We start from the raw sequence: 20912 nt of genomic DNA on the forward strand, positions 1-20912 counted from the left end.
CCGCTGATCTGATGTAATACACAAAGCAAAATTTGCAAGTCAGTTTTTTAAAGGAATTGAATTATATGGTCTTACATTTGCTCTATTTTAAAGTTTTTCTTCTTACAGGTCTCTGGCTGGTTTTAAAATAATTTCATTCCAAGAGGTGGTTCCGCTGATGTAATTTCATACATAAAGCAAAATTTGCAAGTCAGTTTTTTAAAGGAATTTAATTTAATTCCTTACATTTTAACATAGCCATATATCTTCTACTACAATCTAGTACTTATGAGTGAGAATTAATAATATCTTGTGATAATAATAATAAGCTGCGTTGTGAGACATTTTTAAAATTTGGACTTGTAATGGGTTTTCCACAGTTCACAGCTTGAGCTAATAACATTTTGTGGGGCCATTTTTAATAAGAACATGAACTAAAACTGTGTGAAAAGCATCACTGGCTGGTTCTTTTCATTTGCCGACAATTTTAGGAGATTCCAAACTAAAACTGACCTGAATTCCAAGTTAGCCTGTTCAAGAGATGCATTATTTGTACCCCTGATTACTAAATGTTAGTCAGATAAGTACAGTCTTTTCATAAAGAGGACTTATAAGATCTATTTCTACTATATTTAAGCTGAAGTGAAAAAATAGTACCCACTGCCAATATTCTTGGTTGGGTGCAATATGAGTTTGGTATTAGAAATATTGAATATATTTGTTGACTTTAGGATCTGGAGTTTAGCTGTAAACCTCTGCTTCAGTTCCTAAATAACATCCGTTCACTTCTACTTTACAGACCTAGAATGTATATATGCATACCATTTACACATATGTATATACATCTGATTTACATTCCTAGCTGTGGGTTTAGACATAAAAATTTACTTGGAAACCAGAGCTCAAAACTGTAAATTTGCAGAATTTTAGGTGGCTATAACAGCTTATCTTTTTTATAGACTAGTTAGTCATTTTGCTTAATGCTTACAGTGTTTCCAAAATCCAGCAACTGTAGAAGAACTTAGCAAAAGCAAATGTCAAAACTAGTCAAAATTACACAGCAGAAAAATGAATGTACACTATGTTATGATTACTTCAGTAATTCCTAGAACTCCTTAGGTCTGGAATATCCTATCACTATTACCATTTTAGTGAGCTGATCTCTGCTAACATTTTGACAAGGGTTGTTGTTATAGCTGTATGATCCCTTCTAAAGCATAAAGAAATTGGTTAGGAATTGAAAAGGGGAGGTGGAGAAAAAAAATAAAAAGGGGTTTATCTCTCAGGCTCTAAAATCTTCAGGCTAAAAGGAATGATTGGTCCATACCCATAAATTCAATCCCAAGATGCTCTGCCAATGCAGAAAGTTGACAAAAAAAGAAAGAAAAAGGAAAAAGTTTCAGAAAAGAGCAATACACTGTACTCAAAAATAAATCACATATGAGGATTACAGCTATTCTGTGTCTGCACATGAAACAGGACAAAGGGACGTGTGGTTACGTGGGCAGTGCTCAAGTGCACCTCTGTAAGCTACATGACCTCTGTAAGGTACCAGATCTTCTGCAATGGTTACACACCAAAATACGTATAGGGGATCTGAACAGCCACAGCGCAGGGAACGCAGCAGGAACCATTAACCCTGAAAGATCTTACTGAGATGAAGGGGGCTGTGGCCTGAGGATGCCATGTGAAATGGCTGATTGTTTTCAGATGGACCATGAGAGCACAGGGATGCTTTACAAGGGGTGACATCCCCCTGCAAATGGGTTGTGCATCGCCCTCCCTTCTGCCCCTGCTCCTGTCCCCAGTATGGTGTGCGGCTCCTTGCTGTTGTGGGTTGCGACCTGGAGGTGGCTGGGACTGTTTGCTCAGCAGTGGGAGCCCTTCTCAGCTTTGCAAACTGACTGCAGCGGGCTCTCATTTCTAGAAAATGAGGAGCCAACCCCTTTTCCCCTGCCTTTGGGCTGCGCTGCCTGGGCAGAACCACCCGGTGGCCAGCTGCCTGCAGGGGTGCAGGGGCTGATGCCATTTACATGGATCACATGCCTAAATTAGCACACCCAGGCCGCAGCAGCGGGGGGTGAGGAGGAACACAGGCTTCCCCCTGGCAGGTACCCTAAGAGACACTTCCCATGCAGCCAACACCATAACCGTGGCAGCTCTCACTTTCTTTGTCCTTGTGTGCTGTGAAATTTAAATCCGATGCTAATTTTCTGACCAAATGAATTTTTTATGCAGTTTGTGCACATGGGGAATGCCAATTCTTTCCTCCCAATCAGTAACATTTTAAGGGTTAAGTAAGTTGGAATCCATCCAGGTCTCTTCCTAACGAGCCAGTATTACATGCCTACATGAACACTGCTAATGATACACATTAGTTGGATAGAAAGCTTGGTTAAGTCTTCAATAAAATGAATGACATGCCCATGCATATATATTGTTGTATTTATGCTTGCTTATAGGTAAGACGCCTAGCTTGAATGTAATTTAATTCTAAGGGAAGTCATTCATACCATGCAGCTTCTATTTCAAATAATTCAATGGGAAGTTGGTACTTAAAATGGGAATATATTCTGGCTGAAAGCCCTAACAAGAAAACATGCTGAAGAAACATGCATTGCTTATTCAAACCTAGAGGTCATGTAGCTCTTATTTGTCTTTGGTATTCCTAGCTACATTCCCTAGACTTGATTAAAAGAAAGCAGAATATCCCAACACTTCTCATTTTATAAACAGGTCGTTATTTTTGATCTTTTCCTATTTAACCCAATATTGTTGTATACTTTTTACATGCAGTGTGGTTTCCATTGGATATTTGTCCAGGTGCTCTAAGAAGAAATACAATTAATTAGTTTTAGCAACTCAGTTTTCATTCTGGATGTGATTTTTGTGGGGGCAGTATTGGAAGAAAAAATGCTTGGGATGCAGTTTTTTTTTAAAAAAAATGACTTGCAACTACAACTCATTGGATATATTGTAGCATGCTGGGGTCCAGGGTCTACAGAACAAGAGTATGATGCCTGGAAATACTGGAACAGGTCTGCCAGGACTGCATGCTGCGTTCATGACTGGTGTGCCGCAGCTGCTGGGCACCGAAGATTTTAGGGTGGCTACTCTATAGAGTTAGGTGGGTGGGTAGCCTGGGGACATGGTGCTGCCCAGTGAGGGGTGAGCACAGTTGCAGGTTTGTGTGGAGACCTTGTACCCGACAAGGGAAGGACCCATTTGGATCAACTGCACGCAGCAGCAGAGAGGTCCAGGGAGACCAATTTCACCTCTAAAGCATCAAGGTGCTGTGTTTCTTAAGTCATTATTTAGTTTTCTTATTAAATGTGTTCTGTGGGTAATAAGATAAATAAAATAAATTTTAAAAAATTTCTTTTTCATGTAATTTCATGTAATTTGAATTGAAAACAAACTAAAATCCCCCAAACTATCACAGAGCAGAACCCCTACAAGTCGGCCAATTCTGCTTGAGGTGCTGGGATACTGTGTCTCTTCATGAGGCTTAGATCCACTTTGGAACCTAAATCTTGGTTCATTTCAGTGGTACTCAGGCTGCAAAATCAATTTTGAACTTGGGATGTTAAATCCTATGGCTCCTGTAAAAGTGTTATCCTACAACTGATTCGAGTCTTACAAGTATAGAAAATGTCCTTTCTTAATTATTCTATCATAGCAATTTAGCAATTAATGAGCATTAACTGAGCAGTTTATAGTGAAAACCTGTCTTTAACTTGAGCAGAAGATGGACAATGACATTTTTCAAAGCTGTTTGTATCATTTAGGAGTCTTGGTCTCAGCACATAACAGTACAATTTAGGGTGCTTCAGCAGGCTTTTGAAAATGAAAATTTCAGGTAAGATTGTCTAGTACCCTCATACAGATGTGACCATTTGAGAAATATATAGAAATTGAGAAATACTGAGCTAGTAGAAATGCTGAAAAATGGACTTTTGAAGATCTGTAGTTTATGTGGGAAGACTGAAAAATCAAGGCCATTACAGAGTAACAGCAGTTCTGGGCATCCCTCTAGAAGAGAATCATAGCTTTACTCAACTCTTGCCCCACTTTAATTTCTCAGCCAGGCTCATCTTGATAATATGAGGCAGGGGCTGTCATCTAAACAAAAATTTCCCTCTGCCCCTCTTGATACTGTCCCTCTTGCTCACCAAGGATGGCAGAGCTGAAATGGGCACAGTTTAAACTGGTGTCCCATGCTGAAACACTTGCCTTCAGGAAGGCAGGGACCACATTCAATTCATGCCTGAGACAGCTCACAGCATGCCCCACAAGTTGTTCTATATTCATAATATGTATATGACTGTTAACTAGTGAAGTAAGCAAGTCAATTGGCCCTTTGGGTGGTGTCCTTGGCCCATTTGGGGTGTTTGGAAGGACAAAGTGTTTACCTGTCATTATGCTCTAGAGGAGTTTCCTCAACCTTCTATTAATCCGAGGCTCTGCCAGTGTTTCTTATCCCAAGGATCATTCTGCACAGTGTTGCTGTAAGAGTTCTCATGCATAGCTACATAGAAATTAGCCGTAACTTTCAATGTTAATTCATTACTTTTATTTTCCTCCATTTGCCTTGCTCCCTTGCCTTCAAGGGAGTGAATGTCTGAACATTCAAATACAGCAAATATATCTGCATGGAACAGATGTATTTTTGCAACACTTTTGTGGACCACCTTCTGGTGTCTTATGGACCAACAGTGGACCATGAGCCTCAAAGTCAAAACTGCTGCAGCGAAAAGCAAGGGTACTGGGGGAAACACCAAGTAGCAGCTGTGACTGCTGTGCTCAAGGAAAGGATGTTACAGGGTCTGCCAGCCAGACTCCAGAGACGAGCAAAACTAGCACAGTTTGTTCTTTAGTTTCCCTTGGTCTGCAGTAGTGTTAAGCACCAGTTGAAGGGGAAAACACTGCTTAACTGCAGTGCTGGAAGTAACTGTGGCAGTGGGGAATCTAACAAGCTATCACCTCTCAGCCACAACTGGTTGTCCTATGGTTTGGTGTGTTTGCAAAGCTGGAAGCCAAGGGACAGCCAGCCTAAACATGTGCTTTCCAGTAGTCTCCCTCACATCCATTCCCAGTTATGCTCACGTTTCCACTGACAGAAAGGAAAGACATTTCTATGGAAGAACTTTTCTTAAAATGGAGATCCACCTAATTTCCTGTGTCCCTTTTAAACCTATTTCTAGTGCACCATGATAACTGAATCCTCCAGGGCTAACCAAACCACTGCCAAGATAAGCCAGTTAGTTAGCCTTGCACTCTGTTGGGACGGGGGATTTCCAGAATGCTCAGCATCGGCCTTGTTTTGATCTTGCAAAAGGCCCTCAGCAAAGCTCCTAACTTCAGGACTCTTACAGATACCAACTCTAGGGCAGATTTCTGAAGCTAACTTTTTCTCAACAGCCAGTACAGAGCCATCAGTAACAGCTCATCAGTAGGCAAACTTGGCGTGGAACCCCATTGACCCTTTCTTTCCAAATGAAGAAAGACCCTTCTGAAAGCAAGTAAAATTAGATAGCACTGTGTAGTTCACATGTACACTTTTGTTTCCTACTGGCACTTATGTTGTTTAACATCCCGATTTGCCCTGTACTTTGCAAAAGCTGCACCTGCAGAGCTAAGTTAATCACCCGCAACACTTGGTACAAAATACGAGCTTGGCTTTAAGCCCCGAATGCAACATTTGCCTAAAGATAACTCTCATTCTAAGTCCCCTTGTTAAGTGTACGCTCTGGTCTGCATTGAGTGTAATAATAAAAAGTCATATAAATGCTTCTTCATTGATTTTTTTTGTTAAATATAAATGTACTCTCCCTGGTCCTTTTCCAAAAGTGTCATTTTAAGATTTGTAGCAGTTTAAGAAACCTGATGTTATACTGCAGATGCAGGGTAGGCAGAAGTGCCATTGCCTGGGGCTCTCAGAGTAGCCTGAGGTAAGTAGTTGTGTGCTCTCCTGCCACTGCATTTCAAGGAGAGGAGTGCTGGATGAGCTTAAGTACTCATAGCTGAGCATAAGTCTTGCAGCAAGGCAAGGGCATCTATGCCTTTTCCATGGAGCCACCTTCAGAAAATCTCAGCCTGGTGTCTACTGCCCAAAGATTCCTTTAAAAATCCCAACCATAGTTAGGAAACTGAAAAACTAATGATGGAAAACCCACCTAAACCTCTTTTTTTTTTTCCTGGGTAGGAAAATGTATTTATGATCAACATACCATTCTTCCATAGTTTTCAGTGTAAATTCAGCAGCAAACAACAGATCTTACATTTTTACACCACCTCCTTTTAAATTATTTTCTAAGACCAGAAAACCTTAACTGCACTTTTCACCACAATACACAGAAAAGGCCATTTAAATCTAACATTTGGTAAACTTAAACACTGTAACAGCATAACAATTTTCAAATCCATAATTACCAGAGGCATTTTAAAAGTAACTCACAATAATAAAGCTTTTAAAACAGGGCATAAAATACACACTTGCATGCTGGAAGGTCTGGTCTCCAGTCAGCACCCTTGGGATTTACATGGGTAGCTTCCATGATGGGCAGTATGAATTATGTATGGACATTTTTCATCCATCAGTATAAGAGAAAACCTTTGCATCTCTTCAGGCTCCAAAATGTCCAGCACATGCTAACAGCTTTTTGTTATATATACTAATGGAGATTAAATTAAGCTAGCCTATAGTCTCTGAAATATTTCTGTGCTGGCAAGTAATCCATCAAAAAAATAGTTCCTATAATACTGCTCTTAGATCATAGTACATTCTGATGCCAGCGACAATTAATTAAGAATAGTACACATGCATTAAAATGTAAGATCTAAGCAATTTTCGTATATCTTACCTTTGACTTTGCTATAGCCAATGAGAGAAAATAAATATTCAGTGTACCTTCTGTTTCCTCCCTGACAAGTAGCAATAATTAACCCGTCCCTCCATGGGAAAGCTTATGAGATATGTGACTGCAGTGCTGATTCTACCAGCAGTCTGACACAGACCGTGTCCTCTGTGTGTGTGTGTGTGGGCGCGTGCACGTGCGCGTGTGTGTGTGTATGTGTATGTGTGTATGTGTATGTGTGTGTGTGTCTGTTTGGTACATTTCTTTGGCCAATTAATCTGGCTCTGAAATACTTGATCTCTTGCACCTGTTACCCACAAAACAATATGTCAGACCCCATTGTTTATGCTGTCTCTCCCCCTTTTCTTTTTCTTTCTGTGCTCTTTCCCCTGAAACTTGGACAATGAGGGTGAAGAACTTTGATCCTGCCTGGCATGTGCTCATTAGAAACGATGTAAGCATGTCAGTTACCTTTAACTTGTAGGTCTGAATACAAATCTCATATATGCAAATAGAGGATTTGTGCCTTTGTTGGGGGAGTACTGCCCTGTATAGAGACTCATAAGCTTTTTGTGGCAAATAAAATGTGACACTTTCAAAATGTCATTTTTGCACCTTTACTGCTTGATGTCAGTGGGGAGTCTGTATCACACCATTCAGTGTTAATTTCACAGTGTTCCTAAGTCTTGCATTTCCCCATAACCTCAATGCCAAACAATCCAGGAGAGTATTGCAATTGCTTTTTGTTATCATTTTCATGCAACAGGCAGAGACAATCAATATTAGGCCTTAGGCAACAAATCTAGTTACAGATTAAAAAAAAAAATTGGAGGAAAGATGCAGCGAGAAGAAAGCAGCACCGACTGAGCATGCTTCTACTGCGGCACAGACAGAAAGGTAGTGGACGTACTGTAGAAGCTGGCCATTACGTAGTTTTGGCAGCGATCACCAGTAAATTCATTTGGGCACCTGAGAGGAAAAACAAACAAAAAAAATGGTAGAGAAAAAACAGAGAACAGAGAAGAGGTGAATATATGCTAAGAAAGAAGCTCCTTCAGTGTGAACTGATATGACTTGGTGAGTTCACTTTCAGAAACTGAATCTCGGTTTAGCGTGTCAAAATGGCTCAAGATGTTGAGAGCAACTCATTTGCTCTGTGGAAATGAAAAGAAATCCTCCCCGAAAAACCAGCCAAAACCAAACCAATCCAGATCAAAGTGTGTTTCAAGATGTGAGACAGAAATTCACCATTCCAAATTCCCAAATTGCTTTTAGGATGCACTTTCCACAAGGCAGCGAGGACGCAAGATCTGTACATCACTCATCTCCGTGAGTTTGCTCTTTTAGGGTTGCACTTTACAGCAGTCTCCCAAACAAAAAAGCTGCCTGCGACAAGAAAGCACCGACTGAGCATGCTTCTACTGCGGCACAGACAGAAAGGTAGTGGACGTACTGTAGAAGCTGGCCATTACGTAGTTTTGGCAGCGATCACCAGTAAATTCATTTGGGCACCTGAGAGGAAAAACAAACAAAAAAAATGGTAGAGAAAAAACAGAGAACAGAGAAGAGGTGAATATATGCTAAGAAAGAAGCTCCTTCAGTGTGAACTGATATGACTTGGTGAGTTCACTTTCAGAAACTGAATCTCGGTTTAGCGTGTCAAAATGGCTCAAGATGTTGAGAGCAACTCATTTGCTCTGTGGAAATGAAAAGAAATCCTCCCCGAAAAACCAGCCAAAACCAAACCAATCCAGATCAAAGTGTGTTTCAAGATGTGAGACAGAAATTCACCATTCCAAATTCCCAAATTGCTTTTAGGATGCACTTTCCACAAGGCAGCGAGGACGCAAGATCTGTACATCACTCATCTCCGTGAGTTTGCTCTTTTAGGGTTGCACTTTACAGCAGTCTCCCAAACAAAAAAGCTGCCTGTATGTGCAATACAAATGCATCTGTGAATGGATGGAAAGATCAAAAATCACACAAATGAGAAACATTTTGGAGGTCAATAATGCCATGGTGTACAGATTTTACTTTAGAGAATCAGGTCATAAATTAGTGTGTAAAGAGGCCGGTTCCAGCTGAACTGTGAAAACACCAAGTACTACTGATTTTGTTGCTGTAGTTGGGGAAGAAAGCAAAGTTCAGATTATTTTAACATACTTTCTTGGTTTTGGATTTTCATGGGCAGAGTTTCAGTACATCTTGCTCCAGTGAATCCAGGTTGGCACCTAAAGGGCAAAAACGTGATAAGCAATAGTACACCAAAACCACTGCACTAACAGACTGACATCTGCTGGCCTACGGAGATGGGAGTGCATTAAGTGGCCTCCTGGTTAGGTGTTAGTGAAAAATGATCAGAAAAGGGGAAAGAAAGTGTAACCTTTCCGGAAGATAACACTTTGTAAAATTTACAGCAAAAATCCACCAGAGAAAAAATCTAGGAAGTCTTTTGCTTGTCTGTTTTGTAAAAGAAAGAAGAATCAGGGCTAGCAAAAATGTGTATCAGCTCATTGCTTAATTCCACCTCATGAAGGGACCAGATTGAGTTTTTTTTAAATTTGCAATGCAGTGTATAACAGCAATTTACACTGCTGCTTTCACCAGTCACATAAAATCTATGAAAATACCAGGATTTCCCTATTTCTGTAATGGCATGTTGTGTCTTCCAGTAATTTCCTTTGAAGGGGAATAGTTAAAACAGCAATCACAGAAAAGCCAAAAAAATTCCAAAACGTGAGAAGACAAACTCAAACCCAAAGGCAGGAAGTATATTCAACATGGCTGACAAATGGAAAAATAGTCAGTCCAGTCAATAAATGAGAGGGCAGAGGTGCTCTCAAAATTTGAAGCCCCACAGCTGTCCGCCTTTTCAGTTCATAAGCTCTTCTGCAGAAAACTTCAGTGCAGCTTTCCCCTTGGTCATAGTGAAGGAATTTCTCTTCTGTGCTTTGCCTGTCTTTTCTTCTGCTGCTGGCTGTCAATTCTTCCTTCACCTTTATTCTCCATTTTGGGGCAGAGCTCAGGCATATGCTCCCAAAATACCACCATAGAAATACAGGCTCCTGTGCTTCAGACATAAGTGTGAATGACTGTCGACCACACTAAACATCTATAGATTTTCAATCGTCTTTCTTCCTCCTTCTTCTGTCCAGTCTTACTCGGCATGTAACCTGAAATTACCTGATATCTGCTTCCTAAAATACATCTCACTTGCGTTGCCTGTCTTTCTGATGCTCTCCATGAGTTTGCCATGATGCAAGAATCTCCCCCTCTTTTTCTCCTGCTGCTGCTCTGGTGCTAGCCTCCTTTTCAAACTGCTTCATCATTTACTCGCCAGGGTCCAAAAAGCCTTCTTATTTGCAAATGCATGTTGTTCAGAACAATCCTCCACCTCTTCTATTCACCTGAGTTTCACGTGCATTGAAGGCTGTCCTGATTTTTTAAATTCCACTTCTCCACAATTGCCTCTAGCCCTAAGGGTCAGGGATGCTGCCCTTGTACAAGTGGGACTTCCAGAAAAGCACTTTGACAGAGGACCAGTGTCAGGCATAAACTCTAGTCTCTTGTTCATATAAACTATGCAGGAATGATTTTTTTCTATAATAAAGGTATATTTTGAGGATCTGCAGATGATTCTTTGGAGCTGATTTGCTGTAATGCTACATTTGCTTATTAAGGAAGGGAGTTTATGTTCTTCAGAGCTAAGGTCACATCTTTTGATAAGTACCCAGTGTGGAGAGATCCCAGTCTCCACAGATACATTCAGCAGAGAAAAATGCAACAAGGATAACTCTGTCATGAAAAGGTGATATTGCTGGGCATGATAGAAGACTTCTTGTGCCTTTGATAGAATGCAAAATGCCTTTGATAGAAGGCATTTTGATCTGTGTTACTGAATGAGAGTAAAAATGTTCTACCCCCATGATTTCAGTTTCATTTCGCACTATGGTGATCTTGTTAAATACCCACCCCTGGAAAGCTGGCATTCACACCTGCATTGGCTTTCTTTTCACAGGGACCTCTACTTCTTGTTCATCAGGCTCAACCCAACCCAATGAACATGCTGCTGATTAAAAGCCTCAGGCTTTGCTCCTGCCACTGGCCGGTTCTGGTTGCTTGCTTCGTCTGTGCTTGTTTTCAGATGTTGGTGCAGCTGTGGAGGTGATGAAAACAACTCGAGCACTGGTGCAGACAATGCTGAAATCGCTTCCAGACCAAGCAGGGTCAGCCCTGTTGAGATGGCACTGAAAACAGTTCAAGTGTGTTTATACTTGCTCTGAAACCATTGTCAGCAAATGGACTGCAGCACCTGCCACTGAGAACAGGTCCAAGGTGGGCCAGCTGAGACAAGAGCCGAGATGAGCCTGTCCGCTTATGATTACGTGTGAATGCTAAAGGCATTTTATTACTCAGATATGCAGCGCAGCACTGTTTCCAGTGCTGTTTGGCAGGTTGTTTACTGTAGACTGTGCTTTTACAAACAGCTTGCGATGGTGTCGTTTTCAAAACACCTTGTCCTACTCAAAGTTTCCAGACGTTATTTCTTGTTGTGTCTGTCTTTTCTAGTTCATCACCCATGCACCATTTTCTTTTATGACACTAGCAAAAGTTGGAGTCAAGCAACTCAGGGCAACAAGTAGACTTTTGTGCTGCGAGAGCCTTATAATTTCCTTTCTGCCTAAAAGAAAGCTACTTGGACTATTTATTAATTGTATTAACTGGGTGAAACCACAATACTAAACCACATATACTAAAATAATTGCTTTCTTCCTCTACACACAGTAGTTGCAAAGAGCAGTATTTGCATGCATTGAGAAGGCACTTCTCAGAACATCAAATGCGTATCATCAAACTGTTTTTTGGCAGGAGAGGAATGGCTGAATGGATCAGGACCTCACGTTTCCATTTCATCCGCTTCCTATAAGCAAATGGGAGAATGTTTTTTTTCATGGGAAGTACAGTACACTTCCATATTTAGTAGTCCATTTCATAGCCTAAGTCAGAACTAGTATTTCTATCCTGCATGTTAAATGAATATCTCTGGAACTTTTGCTAGCATCGTGGAAACAAATTGTCTCTTTTTGCTGTTTTCAAGAACCTTCTGTCAATTTCTATTCCACCAAGGCCTTTACATGAAGACTGAGATAGAAGACGGCTATATCATTAAAAAGTATGTAATTCATTCTTTTGCTGTTAAGAAAAGAAGCAGCATCCTTCTGTTAGAGAGAAACATTATTTTCATCCAGTGAGATTCGGACGTAAATTCATTTCTTCAGTAACAACAAAAGCACTAGAAAAGATGATCTCTGAGAGTAAGGAATCAATTAGTCAGACCAGCAAGGCCTCCATGGTAGGATTCTTCAAAAGAACACTCAAAAAGCATAACAGATATTATATTCATATAGATTTCTCTTCAAGTAAGAAGCAAACGCTAGGAATTCTGGTCTTAATTTTGTATTTATTGAAGAAGCTATCTGATTTTTTGTCTTCACTAAACTTGGGGACACATTTCCAGTTGAACAGAAATGACTTAGGAACCTCAGTCTCATACGAAGCCAGTAACATCCAGGCTTCCAAAGTCTATGATGTTTTAAAAATGTGATTCGTGTTCCTATGAAACTTCTGAAAATTTTATACACCAGATTATTTAAGTAGTCTCAAAGCTTCCTTTTTAATCTTTCATATTTTGAGATTGTTTTGTTCAGTCTGGGGCCATAATTAACATACATGTAGGGAATATACATGCTACTATAGATGTAGCTGTACAACGCATTACTAAGTCTTCACACATTTCTTGAGTATTTCACATGGTTACTTCTTGAAAGCAGGGAATTTTCTTGAAGTTCACACCAGTACCCGTGAGAGCAAGGTCTGATCCAGTCTGGATCACTATACTACGCATTTTACAAAACACTTTTTTTTTTAATACATAGCTATATTTTAACAGAAGATGGATTTAGGAGCTCCTTTTTTTTTAATAGAATAGGGGGTTTACAAAACCAGAGATATCACTTGGAAAATTCCATGGTTGTTGTGAATCTGAGTCATGTTTTTTTGGTTAGGGATAAAACCAATTTAGAATGATATGGCTCATGCTTTAGAAATTTTGTTTTTGCTCTCAACAGATGGACCATATGGAAAAATGTGAACTTGCTACTGAGGCAGAAATATGAAGAGCAAGTACCATATTTCAAGCATTCTGTTTCCACAGGCATGTTCTGGGGGAAGATTTATTTTCTCAGAACAATGGAGGCAATGTGTACTGGTTAGATACTTATTTTAATTAACATTGGAATACTAGAATTAAAAGTAGACATCTGTATTTTTAATGAAATAAGAAGAGAACCGTATTTTGTCTCTTCAGTTTCTCAGTACACCCACTTTCAAGTACTCACACTTTTATTTCTTATGTGGCTGTATTGCGTCCTGTTTTGCTACACAACATAAAGTTTCAATTCTGGCAAGTATTAGAGGGCATAGCAAAACGCCCTGCAAAATAGCAGTGGCCCTGACTGTCCTCAGGACAAGAATCCTTTTCCACTGCCTTACTGTAAATGAGATTCATCCTCTCTGATTTTACAGCTCTGATGCTTTTTCCAAATAGGTCTTGGGCCACCCAGAGAGAGGCACATCTGCCAAATTTGGGAATTGCCTTTTCTTTCAACTCCAGGTTATTTCTTGTCTACAAGAGGGAAAAAAATCCCCACTTCATTCAAGTGTCTCCAAGATATTTAATTAAAAAATTAGCCAATCTATAACATCAAAGAACAAACACAGTCAGATCTCTGAATGTGAAAAAAAACCAAGTACCCATACCAGTGAAAATGGGATACCTCTGAAACTGTCAAGACAATGCTAATTATTAGCAAGTCTGCTAGATGCTCAGCTCTGGTGCCCTGGAGTTTTCTGAGTGGTGTTTGGATAGGAAGTTGAAACAGGCAGGTAGGCTCTCGTACATGCCCTAGAGAGTCATAGCAAAGTGCTCATCTTGCATTGCTGGCTTACAACGATCATGTACATTTAAGACAAATCTTTCTCTCTCTCTCTTTCAAAAAAGAATCCAACCCACCAGAGCCAGTAACTTTTCCATATTCACTTTAGCTAAAAATGATTCTAAAATCAATGAAATATTCATTACTTTCAGCAACAGAGCAATCTGTAAAAAACCGAAGCAAAACAAAACTCATAAAGTACAGGTAACATCCTTCTACAAAAAAAGAAAACTCGCAAGTTAAGCAGAACATTGTGGGGTTTGGTGTTTGTGGGGTTTTTTAGGTGGTTGTTTTTTTTTTTAAATTAACAACAGAGACAAACAGTCTATGCCTTCCCGGCCTAATAAAAGCATCATAGACCTTCACCTAACTCACCCACCGGAGTCATCTTTACAATTAGTGTCATTTGATTTTCAGTCCTAGAAGACTGAAAATCTATGCAGTTACAGCAGATGACAGTCTTTACTGATAACTCTCTCTTGTCTGTCTGAAAAACAGCAATATCCTCACAAAAATGCCCCCTTTCCGCTCAGTCCTGCTAGGTCCCAAGGACGTTTCCCAAGGTTTAAATGCTGAGTTCCCTCTCAAGCCAGAGGGAAGCAGTAACTCACTACGACTAGTTCAGTTCCAGAGGTAAATGCTACATGATGTGCTACCAGGCAGGAGGTGAACTCCAGTGCTGTAGCTCTTCATGGATGTTCTCCAACATAATGGACTATTGCAACAGCCCAATAAGGCACAGGCCAGGACTTGACAAAGGTGCACAAGCACACCCTTTATATGACTTCCTGAATCAAGATCCTCACAAGAAATAGTAACCTCCACCAATTACCATGACATTCATTGTTTTTTATGCAATTAAACACAACCGCAAAAACTCCACTTGTGAATCCAGTCTCATCAGAAAGTGTTCAGTTACTACAGCCAATGATAAAAATAACCAGTTTGTCCTGTATAAAGGGTACTTATCCAATGCAGTTATCCATGCACCTTTTTTTGCTATTTGCAGTGTATTTAGTTTACAGTATCTGTTTCATTATTTCTAACATAAGGCCCAAGTTGTGTTACTTCATGCAATGTAAACATCGATGGGGCTTGCTGTGCCAGTATCACATGGGAAGATTTCCTGGTTAGTCTCTGTTATGCCTCACATATGGAACACAGAGGTCATTTTTGGTAGTTTATTTTCACATCCACATACTTAAAAATGAAGAAATATCTAATGCCGCAAGTACAAGAGATTAAATTGTTCAGGTGCTCCTTTAAAGAAAAAGCATTTCTGGAACCTGGTGGCTCCACCGAAGTAAGCAAATAGGATTTCTTACCTGCACAGGTATCTTGGGGGGTTTGGGAGGTCTTTAACCATGTAACACTCTCCCCCATTTACACAGAAGGCTTTCTGCTTTATGTCACATTTCGTGAGATGACTTGTCCCAGTTGTAGATGTGGAAGTGGCTGGAAAAGACAAGAGTGAAAATATGGATCAGAATGGCTTAGTTTTTCTTCCTGACTGGTAAGTGTATTTGTATGTGAGGGAAGAGTAAGGCCAGGGAGGATCTGGCAAGTCCTCTGAGCTCTCTATCTGCTGCTACCACAAGCTCTAATTACCTGACCCTGTATTTTGTTGATCAACAAAGGGAGTGGAGTTTGAACGCATACCTCAGAGATATGCTACCCTATAACCAGCCTGGGAGGAAGGGAGGATTTCACTAGCCCTGTCCATCAAGCAGCCTTAAATTTCTGCAACACTCGTGTATTTCATTAAAAATACATAATTTATGTGCAGTTACTTACATTGCATTAATTGCATTCAAGTGATTTTGGGGTGTGAGAGTCATTACAGATATATGCTGTAATATCTGATATAGTGCCCAATAAAATGAGGCCCTGGATGAGGTTTCTTCCTGGCATTGCTTAGAAGTAGGTGTTTTTCAGTGGAGCTTAACCTGAGGCCCCGTGCTGATTCAATCCCTCGGGACTGAACCCCTCGGTCTAGCCACTGCCTTCTTCCTAGGGGAGAGGGTGACCAGCTGAATGCTGAATGCCTCTTCCCCTGTTCATAACGAGAGCTGTGGCTGCTCTAGTTCAACTCTGTAGGGAGGGAGAGGACAGGGGGGCTGGAGGCATTGTCCCTTCCTGTGCATATATGATTGCCACCCTTCTGTCCACAGGAGTCTTTGATCTGGAGGCCCACCTAGCATCTCCTGCAGATGGGCTCATCTGCATGAAGTTATAACAGTTTTGGGACACCAGTGCTGCTAGACACCATTACGTGTCTAAAATGCTATGATTCTATTAAATGGAAGTACCACTGTGCCTGCAGTGTTTCTTAGCTTACTCCCTGCTGCGTTTAGGGAATACCTGGAGAAGGCAGGAGCAGGGTTTAGTTAGCAACCTTTAAAGAGGCTGCCAGGGTAGGATGTGAAATCCGTGCCTTAGGATTTGCCCATGCAGTGTCTGTCAAGGAAATGATAGTGCCCTGACCAAAGGGAGCAGTACTATAGGAGAGACAGTGCTCAAAAAGTCCCCGCTGCAGTCATTGCTGGTAACTACTAGTGTAAGGTGAATCTACCTGAGGTTGCCCTAAACCAGCTAACAGCAACAGAGATGATGGGGAGGCTGTATTACATCCTCAGCTCTTCATGCTGCTCTGTGCCTGCAAAACCACCTCCATGAGCTGAGTTAAACGTAAGTCAGGCATGTACCTGCTAGACTGCAGCTGCAGACCCAAACTACAATCTCAGGTTGCCCCCTAGTTTGGATAAGTTTTGCTCTAAATTCTGTCAAAACAGGGTAGGCATGCTTGAAGCCTGGACAGCAGTCAGTTCCCAGCTCAGGAACCATGCCACTGATGGGCTATGTGACCTCTGGCAAGTCATTCAGGTTATTCATTTCACTTGATTTTATCTGCCTAAAATTGAATCATTTAGTTTTAAGGCGCTCTCCACCACTCACAGAAAGCAGCTCAACTCAGCCCCTCTGATGGTGTCTGTCTCCCTACACTGACTGCAGAGCAAGCTTAAGCTCTTGAGAATATGCCCCTAATTTTTAAATGGCTAAAACTAACTGAAGTAACTATCTGTCATCTGTAAAAATTGGGGAAGATTCCTGCATGGTTTTTGTTTAGCCATCTCCAGACATAGAGAAGTAAGAAATGTTGTTGCAGTGCTGAACAAATCCCAATATTTTTGGTTCTGAAAGATAGATTCTACCCTGAGGTGGAACAATGCTTTTATCTACTGACTGATTCCACTGGAGTTGACTAGAAAGCTGCAAGCACCTACACAAAAGTTGTCTGATATTCAAAGCCTTTTCTAACACGAAGGCACCCAAGGGCATGTTTACAGTAGGTGATGCGTGACGGTCTACCATTTGCTGCATACATTGAATCCAAACAAAACATGCTTTTAGCAGATTGGCTAGCAACAAATACCACTTATACATTTCGAGTTCTTCTTTCTGAGAATAAGGATGAAGTAGTCCCCGTCACATTTGATTTTCATGTGTTTCCCATCATCTTCCAAGTAAAACTGCATTTTTAGCACTCAGCACTTGGGAGAATGGGCCACCTTGGCTGGCACCATTTTCAGAGTGGCTTTAGCTCTCTTGTTTCAATGAGACATGAGATAGTGACTGGGATATTTAAGTCCCCCCTTTTACTCCATCAAAATCCCATCTGCCTGTACAGCTAACGTCTCTCATACCTCTTCCTTCCTTTCCCATTAATCACCAGCATGCCAGCTTCTTTCTCTTTCTTCCATAATGCCTTGCTTGCATGGGGTGCCCTCCTCTGATGGGCCAGGAAAAGCTCTCCTATGACCGCTTCCAAAACTCAAGCTCCCTCCTGCTTCTCACTGTTGCACCCACCCATTGTGTCACATCTCCCCAGATCCTGATCTTGACTGGGGCCTCTAAGAGCTAATGAAATGCAAACATGGAGTGCTAATTCCTCGTAATAACACATTCCTTTCTCCTGGCCCCTCAAAGCATGATTTATAACCTCTCAGACCAGGATAAATTTATGCCTTGTCTACAGGCAGGAAAAGGGGTCATGTTTTAAGAGTAGTCTGACACTCCTTCAGCTAGCATTGGTTCAAACGGGACTTTGCACCCAGTGTTGACAAAAGGCTGGCCAACAGATTACCATCAGCTCAGCGGTGAAGGGTCGTCTATGCTTGATGTCAGTGGGTTGACCACCATCCTTGACATGAATCTTAGGATGGGGTGATTTGCCTTGTGGAAGAGCCTTTCCTTCTTCACTGGCTTGAAAAAAGCCTGGATTATTAGCCCAAAGGAGATGCCTGACCTGACAGGCTACGGCATACCAAGACCTAAGATGTGACAAATGTGGGTGAGTGAATCCCATCTATATAGTAATGTACATTTTGAAGCCTTTGTGAGCCTTAACAGGTAAACTCACTATTAAGCTTATTCCTGCTGATACGCTATCCACCGTTGTGTCTTTTTACCTCATTAAAAGACTTCAACCTGCAAGTGAGACAAGCACTCTGAGGATGTCCTCGAGCTCAGAAAGCTAATGCATTAATTTGGAAGGGAAAAAAAGCAATATTGTCTGCAGCGTTTCTGACAAAAAAACATTTCGCTACCCTGCTGGCTAATGGAATGTTTTAAATTGAATTATGAAGGCAGATATAGTAGCAAGTGGACTTGTAGCTATCTGTAATTGTTTTCATCATCTTGCTTACTGCTTTTTCTTAAGCAGCAGCTCAATCAAAAGCAGATCACCGTGGAGTTTCAAAGTAACAGTTATTTCCCAACTGATGTAAGTGAGCTTTGGATAGCAGCAATTACTCTGAACTGATTACTAGAGACGGGAATAATCTGCAGCTCTCAGAGAAATCTCATGATACAAGGGCTTTACACATATTTGCGTTTTTGGCATTGCATGTTCAAAACCGTTGTATAAATCTTGCACGAGAATTTTCTCTGCATTACTGATCCACTGGCAGTGTAGTCCCAATCTGCCTGGGCTTTGTAACTCCATGGGGTGAGGGGAGGAAAAAAGTCTCCAGTGAGTTAATTCTGATATTATTTTTTCTTTGCAAAGGATGCACAGTTTTTATGGCATATCGCCAGTATTCAGTGTACGCACTGTAAGTCTATTTTGCAAATTAAATACAAGAAACACTATGGTTTTGGGTTTCACTTAAAGCCATGTAACGGAAGAAATGTGGTGTTTGGGAGCAGGTGTTCATCAGAGCCCATTTCATACAGCCCATAACCAGCCCTAAAACACTGCCTTTCCATACATCTCTAGCAGACATGGGCTTGAAGGATGTATAGTGGGAATGACCGGCAGTGGTGAGGTAAAGCACAGCTGTAGACCACGTATCTGTGCCTTGTTCTTTATCCACCTAGTCAAAATTCGTACCTCCTTTCTTTTCTGTAATGTTTTCCTCAGCTACAGAAGCACAAGAAAAGCTGGTTTGTTCGAGAGTCCTGTACCAAACCCCTAGCTTACTGAAGGGACTAAATTACACGCTGTAATGAAATTTGAAAATAGCATACATGAGAGAACATCTGAAAACACTGCATACTCTACCTTTTTTTTTTCTTTTTCTGCCGTGAATGCAGAAACACCAAACTTCAAAAAGCAACTGCAGGCAGTATGAACAAAGTCCCCACTAATGCAAATATTCACATGGCACTGAAAAACAATGAGATCTGCTCCCATCTACAGAAACTGCCTAAAACCATTAACAAGAAGAAAAACAGGAGCTATTGCATCTTTCAAAAACTACTCTCTAAAACTTTCATTACTGCTGTAAAACTACCTTAAGATCATTTCATACCAAGGAAACACAACTTCATGTAATTCTGAGCTTACCTGGGGAATCTCTGACCCTTTTTTGTCCTGAAACAGAAAAATGCATTCTCCTTCTCTCTCTTGCTTTCCAAAAAACCATCTGAAGTTCAGTGGCTACAGCAGCAGGACTCCCAGGCCCTGCACTGGTGAGGCAGTCTGCTGAGAGGAGCCCTAAGGGATCTCTTGAGTCCAGACTGAGAGGGAAGGGCTTTGCAACCTAAACAGAATACTATCCATGCCTCTTTGAACTGAGTTTCTGCAAAGCTGGTGTAAAATCAGAGGACACGCTCAAAGTCATGCAAGGTGACTAGTGAGATGCTTATGACTCAATGGAGACAAAGTCAAGCAGCACAAAGGAAGTTTTGCCATTCTCACTGGAAGGCCCCTTACGGGATGTAAATATGTCATCTTATTGGACTGCAAGTGGAGACCTTTCCAGTCTCCTTTTGTGAACAAAAAGAGTAAATTACTGGGGAGGAACAGAACAAATACTTCTGCTTATCACTGTTTTCTGGGACTAAGGCTTGAGCAAAGCCTACTTGCAGCTCATGCCAATGGAAAAGGAAGGGACCTGCATGGAGTGAGGGAGAGACAGAGGGAGAGAAGGACAGGGAGAGAGAGCACACACAAGCGAGCTTTGGGGTGACGAAGTGTGTGCCCCAGAAGAAAGTCAGCTTTACTAACTCATATTCCCTCACTTGAAGCTCATTCATTTCTTTAAAAGCACAATCCCATTCCCTCTTGACATGCTGACGGGCAGTTTAAAGATGTCCAGCCCTGATCTGCAGGGTAGATTGATTTCCCATGTAACCTTGGCTGTAGCACTTAAACTCTCTACATCTCAGTTAAACCACCTACATTTTCTTCCCACTGAGTACTGAACCTCTTCAACTCACTCAGACTTCCCCGATGAGCCTGACTTGCGAAGTACTTGTGACTGCAGAAAACCTTGGCGTTTCTGTACTGCACTGAATGAGGAAAACTGCTGGTTCCAGCATAACTGTGGGCAGCAAAAGCTATATGGGTATCTTCAAGGAGAACAGAAGCCAAAACCTGAGAGCAACCAAAACCTAGCCCCCTTCTGAACAGACAAGAATTTCCATTTTACCAGGTGTGTAGAAGGATGTATTTCATGTCCTTCATACTTAATGGTTCCAGAGCTTAAACTGTATCCACGTAGCTCTGAATGTACCAAAGGTTTAAAAAAACTACCAACACCAACAAATAAACCTCACAGACCCCCCCCCCCCCAAA

The 20912-nt window shown here is 41.2% G+C and overlaps 1 protein-coding gene across 3 annotated transcripts in view; it reads right to left on the reverse strand.

The window, feature by feature from the left end:
- The window catches only part of NRG1 (neuregulin 1), a 314057-nt gene that overhangs the window by 15421 nt on the left and 277724 nt on the right, over positions 1–20912 (reverse strand). For 2 of the 3 annotated variants that reach the window (XM_019470843.1, XM_009274658.1), the window contains 3 exons: positions 15157–15286; positions 8290–8348; positions 1307–1330 (listed from right to left, as the gene is read on the reverse strand). In XM_019470843.1, coding sequence (XP_019326388.1) covers positions 1307–1330; positions 8290–8348; positions 15157–15286 — 213 coding nt within the window. The remainder of the gene's footprint in view (positions 1–1306; positions 1331–8289; positions 8349–15156; positions 15287–20912) is intronic. The other variant, XM_009274659.1, reaches the window with a different exon arrangement.

Source organism: Aptenodytes forsteri, unplaced genomic scaffold, assembly GCF_000699145.1.
Source record: "Aptenodytes forsteri isolate BGI_AS27 unplaced genomic scaffold, ASM69914v1 Scaffold224, whole genome shotgun sequence".
Lineage (NCBI taxonomy): Eukaryota > Metazoa > Chordata > Aves > Sphenisciformes > Spheniscidae > Aptenodytes > Aptenodytes forsteri.